This window comes from Cryptotermes secundus, unplaced genomic scaffold (genome assembly GCF_002891405.2).
Source record: "Cryptotermes secundus unplaced genomic scaffold, Csec_1.0 scaffold70, whole genome shotgun sequence".
Classification (NCBI taxonomy): domain Eukaryota; kingdom Metazoa; phylum Arthropoda; class Insecta; order Blattodea; family Kalotermitidae; genus Cryptotermes; species Cryptotermes secundus.
Window position 1 is genome coordinate 3,707,453 of NW_019734964.1, and position 13,836 is coordinate 3,721,288.

Here is a 13,836-nt window from a genome sequence, read left to right on the forward strand (position 1 = left end):
TCTGATACCAAAAATTTTGATCACGTTTAGGACTTTGGACACCGATGGCGATGTCATGGCTTGCTATCTCTCTCACTTCTGTTATTTCAGGATATTTCCTTCTGCGTCCCACCTACCGCGTCATCGTAGCATAAAAATGTGACACGTATACAATTGTCTTGTTTAGGTGTAAACATAACAGTATATTTCACTGTTTCACGTAACATAATGCTGTCACATGTAGGGTGGTACGCGTGACTAAAATAACGGGTTCTAGTCCGGATGATTGACTTTATTAGCATTTCGGTTAAATTTCTCTTAATTTTATCAATACAGCGTTATATTTGCTTTACACAATTTCCAGCTAACCGTAGCACACGCCCTAGGATTCCCATTCTTCACTAGTCGTCTCCTGGCAACGGATCTCAACACAGAAACTCCCACTTCAAATCGCTATGAAGTCTTCTTGCCATTTCTAGTTCAGTCACTCTTAAACCTCGGAACTCAAAAACTCTCCTGGACTCTTAACTGCGTTACACCGTACTCTGCACTCTGCACTAATCTAAGTTACAACAGGTCTTCGTTATATAGACTCCGCACGGACAACACAGAAAATACAAGTCACGTGATTCTAGCTAGCTATTTTATTGGCACACTTACTGTTGCCCAGCAACCAGCTGTAACATTCGTCCACTAAGACACATCTTCCATTCTTGCATATTGGAACATGTTTACCGAGCCGTTGCCTAGAAACGCTTTGAGCATATCGACAAATCTATTGAATCTCGTGACTAACCCTTCCCGCATCTGTACTTTTGTTCAGCTACGTAAACACTTCGAGATCTTCTTCGGAATTTGCTGCAGCATTGTCTTGTGTGTAGTTGTTACGCTTCTTGACGACTTCGGTACGGAATTTATATTAGTTTTGTAACTTTGCAATATATATGTGAGGATCACGTGATAAAGAAATTAGCCACAATTTAATCAAATTACAAGGTGCGTAAAAATGAAAGAAAAGATAAAATATAGTACAATTATTTATTGACGTCATTACTGTGATTATATTTCCTTAATAACCATTTCACTTATTAAAGGTTTGATTACATTTGAAAATTATATGCCATCCAAAATCCTTTTATCCACAGTTCCGCAATATTAACTCCGCTACTACTCGTGTTGGCGCTGGCCATGAACGTTCATAAAGGACATTCCTCTCTCTTGACCTTCTTATTTCGTAATTACTTAGAAACCCTTGATTCTTTTATAATTAAGGACTTGAAGAGACGCGGTGACCTAATGGGTGAGGGTAAATGAAAGAGAAAGAAAATAACCAGCACACTTCTCTTTGGAAAAACAAACGAATTGGGGGACAAGATGAAATTAGCGCAATCCCTTGACAGATAAAAATGGGAACAGAAGAAGGGCGGTATTTTCTCATGTATTCACGTCAAATGATCAAAAGGAAAGTTTCCTGTTTTCTTCTTTGAGTAGAGGACCCAAATGCCGCTTTGTTATTGTATAGACATTACACGTAAAAAAGGGGAAGTTATGTACGCTAATGTGTTCATCATTAAAACGGAATGTTTAAGATATTTTGTTTAAACCCTTCGATGTTTCTCTGTCTAATTTGGTGCTCTAATCTTATTGGTCTCAACCTTAAATGTTCGGAATCCCCTTTCCGTAAGAGCCTCTCGAAGTGTCTTATCGATTCTTACAAAAGAAAAAGTTTTCTTTTTGAGCAGCCGTTTCAGATATGTGTTTTTTTTTTATAAGTTACTTCAAATGAAAAAAAAAAAATATTTTAACCATGAAGATTTCAAAGAGGAACATCCTTGTCACTAACAACTTTTAAATGGAATTCTGTTTTATATCTATTTTGAATGGTCAATGTCCTTTGTGATAAGGTGCCGATAAATTATTCTTAAAAGAAGGAACAACTCGGTGCTTCCAGCTTACTTAAAGTAGTAAAAATAGCCCCCAAACTAACTTACAATTAATTGATTTTTGGTTTAATTAACGACGTTTTCTTTACTTTTGTACATAGGATACAGCCTGGATTACAATAGATTCGGAGTGATTAATTAAAAGGAGGGCCGCGCCATAGCTCAAGCGGTTAGTTGCTGGCTTCCCACCGCAGCGGCCCGGTTTCGATCCCAGTTCTGGTCAAGTGGGATTTGTGATGGCCAAAGTGGCGCTGGGTTAGGTTTCCTCCGAGTACTTCAGTTTCCCCTGCCAATCTTCATTCCACCAATTGCTCCACAATCACCCTCACCTATCACCTGGGGCTGGTACAATAGACCAGAAGTGGCCGCAGTACAAGGGCCTTAGTCCCACCTCACTAGCAATAAAAAATGGAACGTGGAAGGTATTTGTTCTGACATGTTTGAAGTTACAATTTTCTTTGTAAGTTTTGAGGTTTTCACGGCGATGACAATGAAGAAAGTTGTCTTCTGGGTTTAGGCACACGGTGCCTAAACCCAGAAGACAACTTTCTTCATTTACAATTTTCTTATTTGCAAGGGAAATCTGAGGAAGATCACGAGATACATCACACTGATCAATAATATGCGGTAAATCCAGATTCCATAAAAGACGTTGAATTCCTTGGCCAAGTGAGCGACTGTCAGCTTCTCATGAAAGTGTTTGCTCGGTGAAGTGACTGTGTAGTTTTATTTACATATTAATTTTGCCTTAAATAATTAATGCCAAACACTTTACTGAGAAACTCGCATTTTCCATTAGATGTAATTATCACAGATCTCCCTAAAATTTATGTTAGTTCTAGAGACATACGTACATGGTTAATTTTAATGCCTTTGACTGTATATAGGCTATATAGATAAAACAATGTATTTGTGCACGAAGAAGGAAAGGAATCCTGTTTCCGAAACATAACGCTTTTCGTGTGAAACGTAGACGCACAATGTTATTCTAAATTATTGTCGGGGTTTTCGTGGCCTATAATTTTCAAATAGAAAAAAAAAGATATTATATAATATGAAAATGTAACTCCACGCGTTTTATTTGGCAACGCTATACTCGCTGCATTGATGTATAGGAGAAAATATGACGTCATATCTCAAAATGGCGTACTTGAATTTTTCGAAAGCAAGTCCGTTGTCAAAATGCAATGTCGTTACAGAACTCAACATGGAAAAGATCCACCTTCAGCTAAAGCCATTTGACGTTGGTTAAAGCAGTTCCCAGAGACTGGTAGTGTTCTGCACCGAAAAATAGCGGGAAGACCGAGCACTTGGCAGGGCGGTCGCACACCAACTGCGTCAATACAAGCATCAAGACATGAGACAAAGACGCAGTCTTGCTTCATTCTTGATTCGTCAGCATGAAGCCGATGTCAGCGTCATGACTCAGACCAATATACGGCGGTTTTCATAATCTCATTCGTTTCAACTGTGCTCCTTTCTTTGCGTCAAGTCCAAGACATCGTGTCTTGACTGTTACATGTCTAGACGCATGTCGGTGTGCGGCCTACCTTAGCGTTTTCTCGAAGCCCACAAAAATCAACTATTTGCAGTTAGGTATAAACAATCCACTGTTTAGAGGGTTATTCATAAAAAATCCTCACCGTGATTCTACTTGTAGTAAACTTTCTGAGTTACATTTTAAAATGTCGTTAGCAGTTATATTTTATTCTTTCTAATTTGATAATTATAGGTCAGGGAAACACTGAAAATAATTTAGAATCACTCTGTATAAATTATGTTGTCTAAGTATTGGAATTGCGTATCTATGATACAGCTTCATCAGAAACATTTAGAGTTAAGAAATTTTTATATTACATTAATTTTATCATATATTTAATTCTAATTTCGTGTAGGGTTAAAAGCTTGAATATACCCCATTTCTGACCCTTCTTCATATATTTTACTCAAGACGTCCGTCTTCACTTTCATAAAACATCTCCGACTCTCGCAGTCACGCGGTAAAAATTACGAACCGTTTCTCCAACGTAATTTGTGTACCGTGTAATTTGCCTGTACTTGTACGGTATACGGTGATATAGTATAATCCGGCTGCTCATTTCTTCAGCATGGTCTGCTCTTTCTTTCAAGCCTCCCTTCATTGCTGCAAACTCTTCTTTCAGTCTATGAAGTAAATTGATGCAAGGAGCTCCCCAGTAGCTTTTCCCTTGACTGGCAGGTAAGTGGCCAATCTTTCATTCATATATGTTGCTGCCTCTTAGATCATGTCTTGAAGGTAACATTCTTCACTGTATCTATTACTTTATTATTTTTATAGTTTGAAAATTGGATGGTAACATTTGTGTAACTACTTGTTCATCAAAGTAGCTATATTCGTGTTTTATTGCGCTCTTAAATGCACATTTTCTTAGTAGCTGACTTTCAATTATGTTAAGGCATCTACCCACAAGAAATTTCCATATGTTTTGCGAGTTTAATTACTTTCTGGCCCAGCCATTTTATGATACATAGACAAACTAAAGGGAAAAATAATTTTTAAGACTAATTTTATAATTTATTTAGAGTTCTAAATCAAGATTTATTTCTGCAAAAGTTCCTTCCAACTTGCTTTCCTTTTATTATACGTTGGGATGGAAGAGAAATGTATTTTTTTATTGCTAGTGGGGTGGGCCACTTCTGGCCTATTGTATCAGCCCCAGATGATAGGTGAAGGTGATTGTGGAGCAATTGGTGGAATGAAGATTGGCAGGGGAAACCGAAATACTCGGAGGAAACCTACCATAGCGCCACTTTGTCCACCATAAATCCCACTTGAACAGACCTGAGATCGAACCCTGGCCGCCGCGGTGGGAAGCCAGCGACTAACCGCTTGAGCTATGGCGCGGCCAAGAGGCATGTAATTGTGAGGGTAATCACTAGGAACCATTTTTGTCTTACGGGCCTCGCAGAATAACTTCTCGTCTATCTGAAGACGCTGATATAACCAGCTTTTAGAATTTAGTGAAATTTTTATCCGGAATTGGATCATATCCAAATAAGATACTCCGATAACGATATCAAAGCGTTCCAACAGATCTTCAGAAAATTTTCTTATAATCGTGTTCCTTATAAGTTCAAATCATGAAGATCAAGGTATATTTCCCAATCGTCCTTGCAGACTGTATTAACAAAATAAAATTCAGTGAATCAGATAATCAAATAAGCAATGAATATACAGAATGTTTATTATAATCCTGACTCCCTTTTTCGGCTCGTGGCCTCTGATTTTCTGGGAATTTTCCATTTTACTGTCCATTAGTAAGATGTAAGATAAAGTTGTCCCTGTGCTTAACTAATTAAGCACGACTCCATGTAGGCGTATGGGGAAGTGGATGTATAGATCCATATTTTGTGGACCTCGGCGATAGTTGGAGGTGAGTGGTCAGCTTCACGCCTCTGCCGCTTTACCCTCGGTGTAAAAGCTCCCGGTACTCATTGGAGAGGAGGCTTGGTGGGCCATAGAGCCGCTCTGGAGACTCTGGAGAAGTGAAAATTCTTGCCCCCTCCGAGACACGAACTCCGAAACCTCGGTCGTCCAGCCCGTAGCCAGTCGCAATACCGACTGAGCTATCCCGGCTCTTTATTAGCAAGACGTGAATGCCTCATTTATTTTCAGCTGACCATAATTGCGCACTTGGATAAGATGTCACGCTTTAGAACAACTGAAATACACGTGATTAGTGAAAGTGAAATAGTTTTTGGAATAAATGTTTGCTTTTAGATAATGAATGTGATTATAGACTGAATGATTTCTGTGACCCGTCCCCCAGAACATATCAATTCAATATGTGCATTGAAATAACGTATAATCCAAAGAATATCACATTAGTATGGAGTCGCAGAAGGTGAAATGAACTGAGAGATTCAAAACAGGAATGAATTTCTAATGAATAAATATTTGGGCACACAAATGAAATGTAGGAAGGACCTCGACTCATCTCTACGTAATGAAAGTTGCTGTCACTGATAATTTCGTTTGAAAAGAATTTAAAGTTGTGTCTTTTGAATCCAAAATCGAATATAGATATTTACCGTAAAATCTTCATAGACGTAATTTAATGGATTTTTCTAATTTCAGTGTCATCATTCCATTTGGTGTACGTGAAGGCCTCGTATTATTTTAAGTTTAATGCATTAAGTTATTTAAAACGATTTGAGTTTCCATTGGCAGGCAGAATTAAACAAAAAATGCAGTTGGATCAACTTCAAATGAGCATAAATAAACAGTAAAATAGCAATTCGGGTTAAAGGCGCTATATCATCGGCTTAAAGGGGATGTGTCATAGACGAAACTTTAGCAATTATAATTACGGTTACGCTAAGCAAGAAGTGTTCTGTATTCTGGGATATAAAGCCGTGTAGTTCGTTGAAAATCAACCGAAATTCCAGAAGAACACATCAGTTCCACCTTCGTGTTGGAATTTTGTTTGGTTTATTCGACCCTGAAGATGAAGGCTATATATTCCTCCGAAACGTAGGTTGACGTTCAATGGACTGCACGGCGTTATATCCCAGAAGACAGAAATCATCATAACACATCCATGAGAAACTCAAATCCTTTATAACGAATTATTTTAAAATATTCCTGTTTTTAATTATGTAATTTAATTTTTATTTCAGGACCACACTCAAATGACAGCGATTTGGAAGACGATGACACTGATACTGGCGACGATGACGATGATGATGATAATTACAATGAAGTGAATAATTCCTTCCATGATCGCGAAGTGGTGTTGGCTGGTTATGAATTCTGCCACAAGGAGGCTCTGAGGTTTCTCGTGGAAGAGGAACAGCTGGGACCGGAACATCCGGCTGTGCGCGAACTGACTGCGCATTTGTCTTCGCGAAGGAACACCATAGATTGCTCTCAGGTTCTGGCTAATTATCTACTGTTGTCTTCCCATTCTGAAGATCCCATAAATGTCTAGTATCACCGTGTGATTCATTTTATTGCCGATATAAGGTGTAAGGTTTGCCTCCATTTCATGACTTCATGAATCGAAAATTTTCCACACTTTTACATAACCTAATGTCGGAACCCAAATTACTGTCTGGATATTTCCTTGGAATACTGAAGAATTGTTATTCATATACGTGTTTATTGGCGCTGTCGAATTGTATTAATGTTCCTCTGAAGTAAGATCCCATTAAAAAGCAGTAAATATATTTAAACGGTTCTAGATCATTTGTGAATGTAAGAGGCATGATTTTGGTAATACCATAACAAATGTCACTGTTACCAGCATCGTCGGTACTAAGAAACCTTCGGCATCTACCGCGTCCATATAAATCAGTTTTATCTTCTTCTTTTCGCTGCTCATAGAATAGATATCCGGTCAATTCCAATTCATAACTAATATTTTTATACTTAAATTTGTGGGCTGTGCTCCTTCCTAATATTAAAATTTATAACTTCTTCTATTCAGAAATATCTGCTGCATTCTGAAAGCATTCTCTTGAACTTCTGCAAGACGATTTCTCGTTAACTATATTTTAGAATCATAGTTTATACCTCACAGGAAACGTATGGCATTTCGTTTATAAAAGCAATCAGTTAAAGGCGAAATGAAAAGTTAACGCTGTTAATCTCGGGAACTAAACGAAAGCCATTAATAAACGGCCACTTTCACCTTCTATCTTCTGTTGGCTGCAGATGACACCGCAATTACATCACCTCTCTTTTCCCTTCAGTCACCTTCCTGTGTTTGGGAGCCGACAGATTATACTCGTATTATTTTCGCCGAATGTAATATCAATTAGGAGAATGCAGGATATGTAGATAGACAATGGCTAATTTAGCTCAAAGCTAAATGAGAAATATTATTCTCAGGGTTACCGTGCGGTAGACGTCGAGTATATGAAGTGTGAGACGGTAGGACATTCGTCGAATAATATATATACTTGTTGACTGGTGTGTCACGTCCACAAACGTAACCCATTATACCAGCAAATCACAAAAGTATTAATATTTACAGGTTGTTTCACGTAAATATTTTTTAGAAGTCTTGGATTTAGTTTGTTCATTAACGTAAATTACTACTAAGCGGTCAAGAGAAGCAGTAAACCATTGCACTTAAAGTCTGTGTGTCTGTTACACATCCGTTCACGAATGAGAGTAATTACGCTGTGCAATACTAATTACTATTTTGTACTATTCATTTACACTGTGCTATAAATGGTAATTAGTAATGAAGAGACGTTACTAATGGAAAGGATACAGTTCTTTAGAATAAGTTAGTATAAGAAAAGAAGCTTTAATATCGAACTCCTCATTAACTGGGGAGAAGTCGTTTCGAAAACGGAGTGAATTACAGGTTAATATTGAAACCTATCCTACATTTAAATGATACTGGAGGAACATGGGGGCACGCGATAGAGTAGTTGGTTGAGGCACTATGCTACAAGCCGGAAGGTTCCGGGTTCAAGTCCCGATTAGGCTATTGGATTTTTTTTTCAATTTGCCTAATCCTTCTAGACACAATATGGCCCTGCGGTCGACACAGCCTCTAACAGAAATGAGTACCAGGAATGTTTTTGGGGATAAAGGGCGGCCGGCGTTAAGGCTGACAACCTTACTGCCATCTATGAACCGATTGTCTAGAAAATGTGGGAACCTCGACGTCTCACAATCTTATGAGCCTCCACGGCCTGTTACAGGGATACCTTTAATATTTTTACTTTCTTAATTTTACTGGAGGAACATGAAAACACGAGGACCTGTCACCGCGCGTTATTAGTGTGATCAGATCAAAGAAGACAAATTGGATGTGCCTACAGGTCTTATAGAGTGTATGAGACAGGCAGAATAAATGAGTTCATATATTTTACTAAAGCTACGTAATATATTATTCAAATTGAATTTGTGTTTTGGAAGTTAAACAGGGGGTTTAAGAAAGAATGATAAAAGAATAACACAAACTTCAGATATCTAGATCCAAAGTGGAAATCACTTTATGTGACAGGTAATATAATTAAGAAAAAAATAGGCTGTAAATTTAAAACATACTTTATAACGTACAACATTATCGAGTTAAACTGGAATCTTTAAGGTTATATCAGCTTTTATTTACAATATTTTTGGCTAGCCATGGTCATAGCTATCCTTTGGAATTTTAAACTTCTTTGTCGGTAAGCTAAAAAATCATAGATGGTAGGTACATAAATTGGGCTATCCATTCAAACAAACCTACCGTCCTCTTTTTTTTTTCATAAATATTTCTCTTAATGAAAGAAATACACGTATAGCTTCCCCCCCCCCTTTCCAACATTCACGTATGATTCCCTTTACAAAATGCGAATCCACATTCCGGCCTTGCGATGTCCATTGCCCTGCAAAAAATGCGGGCAATCCCCCCAAACCCCATTCATCGGCAGCTCCGTTTCACTATAGCCACCTATGTATGTATCTCAACTCCAATAATAAATCTTTGTTTATTAACATTTGTAACGCGCTTATATCGGCGCTAAAATGTAAGCAAAGGTGGTCTTTGTCACCTCGGTAGTGGCCAGTGGGCATATATATGACCTATTTCTGAAGCTCTCGCAGTTCATATGCGATACTGGAAAGCTGCTAAATTGCGTGAAAATTAATCTAGTCATTGAAATATTTAGTCATTGTAATAGTAAGATTCAATACTATTTTTATTCAAATCATTATTTTTAATATTACATAACATTTTTGTAGTATTTAGTATTAAGTAGTTATAAGGCATTGCAATTCACTTAACGAAGAAACCTTTACAAGAACTTCCTTAAAATATTCATATTTGGTCTTTTATAAGCACACTACGTAACGCTGATTTCCGTGTGTTAAGCAAACTGACTTTTTGCATAACACCTTCACAATCTGTATCAAATTCGAATTAATATTACAGTTCCGCTTCACGCGAAACAGTTTCTTTTATTCTAAGTTGCAAGTTTTTGTAGTGGCAGTTCTTGCAAGGATTTCAAACACAAAATATAACTGCATAAATTATTAAAGTACAAAATAAAAAATTGCACAATTAATTTTTTGTAATTGATTCATTGAATTTCTTAACATAGCTCCTTGATATGTTTTGAATATACATTTTTAAATTATGAAACATTTGTCTTCTGTCAAGTAGTGTGTAGACTAGAACAAAATGTATTTTTTGTACTTGATCTATATCAATAAAATTTATTCTTAACCATATACAGGCTTATTATTTTCTTTGACTAGTTTGTGATGCATACACTACACGAAGGTACGGTATCGACTTTTCACATTGCACAGAATTCATTCCTAAACTACTGATCTACAGTCTTACAACAGAAGTGACTAAGATATATCAAGTGTGTCCACCTAAAAGTAGACTATAATCTTATAGAGACTCTAGAATTTTGTGGCATGACTGATCCTTTTTGTCAATTTTGTGTTGGATATCTTTCATTGCCCTGCATCATATTGATAATGGACAGTGTTCTATATACTACTTCTATGAGCAATTAAGTAACTTCTGTAAAAACTTCGAAATAATCTATTTTTTCTCCTTTTGCTCCAACTTTGAAGCGTAGGCCTGATTTCTCAGTTTCATGATCATTTTTACAGTCGGTAGGACTCCTTGGACGGGTGATCAGCTCGTCGCAAGGCCTCTACCTAAACACAGAATAAACGCATGCACACACCAAACATCCATGCCTTGTGAGGGATTCGAACCCACGATCTTGGCTTCCGAGAAAGCGAAGACAGTACATGTCTTAGACCACTCGGCTACCGTGACCGGCAAATAATCATCAGATACAAGTAAATAAATAAAAGGTATGTTCAGTATGTATGGGAAAGACAGCATAAAATGTCCACTATATTACGTACGTCATTGATAGAAACATTTGTAGCCTTATTTTCAAGAAAAGTACAACTGACAATTTTATCAGTACTTAAATTGAATGTGGTTTTAACATTTTCATGACAAAGACTGTAATGTGATAGTTTGAAATTTAAGTAGAAATATATTTAAACATATTTTGTTTACATTTACAATTATAAAAGTGACTGAAATTTTAGTTGAGATAGTAAGAAATATTTGAAAACAATAATTTATACTTCAAATATACTCGTATTATGTTGAGGAAAGGAAAGACTCAGAGTTGTTAAAGAGCACTGGATTTGCATATTTGTCTGCATGGTTATGAGCATTAGCAACACTTCAGTAGAAAAATTACTTTTCATTAACTCGTCACCCATAATAGTGTAAAATTTTGTTTATATTCAACAGCGCAATGCGGGGTAAATATTAATTTTAGTACAATACTGTGTCGTTATATGCTTAAGACTTTCAGTCTTTGTGAATATGAACCTTATAAAAATTATTTCGACTATCATTTAATTAGGCCGCGCCATAGCTCAAGCTTCACATCGCGGCGGCCCGGGTTCGATCCCGAGTCTGGTCAAGTGGGATTTGTGGTGGACAAAATGGAGCTGGGGTAGATTTTCTCCGAGTACTTCAGTTTCCCCTGCCAATCTTCATTTCACCAATTGCTCCACAATCACCCTCACCTATCATCTGGGGCTGGTAAAATAGGCCAGAAGTGGCCGCAGTACAAGGGACTTAGTCCCACCCCACTAGCAATAAAAAAATAATTTAATTACGTCACATCAGGGTGGTGTAGTTAAGCATATATCGATTGAATAATCTATATGACAAAATTCTTCTCAAAGTTGTTAACATCTGTTCACATTTTCTCAAGAAAGTTTGTAGCCACTGGATACAAGAGATCGTTCCTCAGGGGCAAAGCGACGGAAATGGGAAGCAAACCACTCACCTCTACCCATTGCAGAAGAAGGAATGAATGTTGTTTTCAAATAAATTAGTAAGTAGTTTACCATAGAGAAATGAAGAATAATTTTGAGAGCATCAGAATGGAAGAAAGTATGACATTTCTCAATTCGAACAGGCTACAAATAACTATATATTTAGCTTCATCATACGTCAGGGGTCGTGGGATATATTCCTTGTTCGAAATGAAGTCCTGGTGATCTGTGAGGTCATATGATGTCCGTTTTGGCAGATTGTCTGTAGTTTAAACTGCATCCTCTGTAAGCAGCTAGTATAAGGCTACTCCGTAGCGTGGCGTTGCAGTCGTGTCCTCCTGCCGCCTCCAGAAGGCGTTGGTACTCAATGTGAGCTTGGCGTTTGTTCAGATGTTCTGCAAGTCCCCTGACCAAGGGATCAGTTGGAGGAATCTTCTCGGTGTTGACTAGATACAGCACTGCTTCTCTTGCGCATGCGTGATAACCCGCTAACTCCACGTCATTGTGGCTTGGTGTCACGACGTGTGATTCTGATTCAGGAATCATTGCAGACCTGTGAACAATTAGTATTGTGTGTGTATTATGGAATTAAGTAAACAAAGTGAACATTTTATAGACCATGTGAATATGACTTCCAATATTATAATTTTCACCATATGAGGTCCCTGTTATAACGGAAGCTAATCACAGTAGACCTCCAGAAGCATTTCCCACATTAATAATCTAACAACATGGCGATGTGTATTGTTGAATGTAATGTAACAAGTATTGTAATTCGACATGTTGTGACCAAACTTTTACTTCGCCTAAATTCAGACCTCATAATACTAGGCCCTGAGATTGATAATTGTGTGGTTTTCATCCATGCTTCGAATTCGCAAGGCATTAATTTCGATCCTCGGTTGTAATACTGGCTGTTCTGAAATTCCATAGGAGTTCCCTTCAGTTACACTGCATAATGAGGAGCTTGATAACTTGTACTCTTCGCCAAGTATAGTAAAATGATCAAGTGAAGATGTTGGGCATGTAGCACGAATGGGGGAGAGGAGAAATGCATATAGGATATTGGTGGGAAAGCCAGAAGGGAAGTGAACACTGGGAAGACCAAGACGTAAGTGGAAGGACAATAATAAAATGGATCGTGGCGAGATAAAATGGGATGGTGTCGATTTGATTGATCTGGCTCAGGATAGGGAACTCTGAAGGGCTCTTATGAACACCATACTGAACCTTCGGGTTCCATAAAATACTGGGAAATTGTTGAGTAGCTGCACAATTGGCGGCTTCTCAGTAGGGATTCAGCTCCGTGAGTGTGTACCCTTCGGTTTATCTGCTCATTATGAGAAATGAAAATTATAAAAATTAATCCTTTATTTAATGTAATGACCCCTTAAATCAGGCTTGCAACAATTTTCTTTCCAAACTTCCAAATCCATGATTTCGAAATAAATTTTTCATTTGATGCTATATAATCTATCCATTAGATAAACAGTTGTTGAATGAACTAAAAACAAATACTTAAACCTTAGAAGTCGGCGCAGGATTTAAGGTTCTAACAGCATTGTTCTGAGGGTTTTATCTTCTGATGTATAATGGCGTGTAGTCTGTTAAAGTCAGCTGAACTATCGGGAAAATATATCACCTCAATTTTCATGGACGCAGAAAAGTTAGGAAAGAAACATTTCCTCCAAACCATCGGTTGACTTTCGACTTACTACACTGTTTTATATCCCAGAAGATGTAACTTCTTAGAAGAATAAAATCCACCATGCCATTCCCAAGTGCTTTAAATTCCACACTTATTCAAGAAAATATTACACATATTTCCCATATGAAAACTTCGAAACCCTTGGGAAATTTTTCTTTTATTCTGAAAATGAGTTATTTGCCGGAATTCAAATGTTATTATTTATGTATCAGATTTAACAAGTTATGTACAAATCTGACCCTTTCGAGTAAGTTACAACTGAAAATAAGTGTTGGAGGGAAGTTCTACATGTCTGAATGACCTGAGATGGCACGAGCTTCATAAAGATTGGTCATTGGTTCATTATATACAGAAAAAGAACATTGAAATAATTTATTCATCTATAGTCTGTC

The 13,836-nt window shown here is 37.4% G+C and overlaps 1 protein-coding gene across 1 annotated transcript in view; it reads left to right on the plus strand.

Moving 5' to 3' along the window:
* Positions 1–8,395, plus strand: part of LOC111869038 (nonsense-mediated mRNA decay protein 2) — a 229,274-nt gene extending 220,879 nt beyond the window's left edge. Inside the window, exon 4 of the mRNA XM_023860224.2 lies at positions 6,582–8,395. Coding sequence (XP_023715992.2) covers positions 6,582–6,892 — 311 coding nt within the window. The 3' untranslated portion in view covers positions 6,893–8,395. The remainder of the gene's footprint in view (positions 1–6,581) is intronic.
* The last annotated feature ends 5,441 nt before the right edge of the window (positions 8,396–13,836 follow it).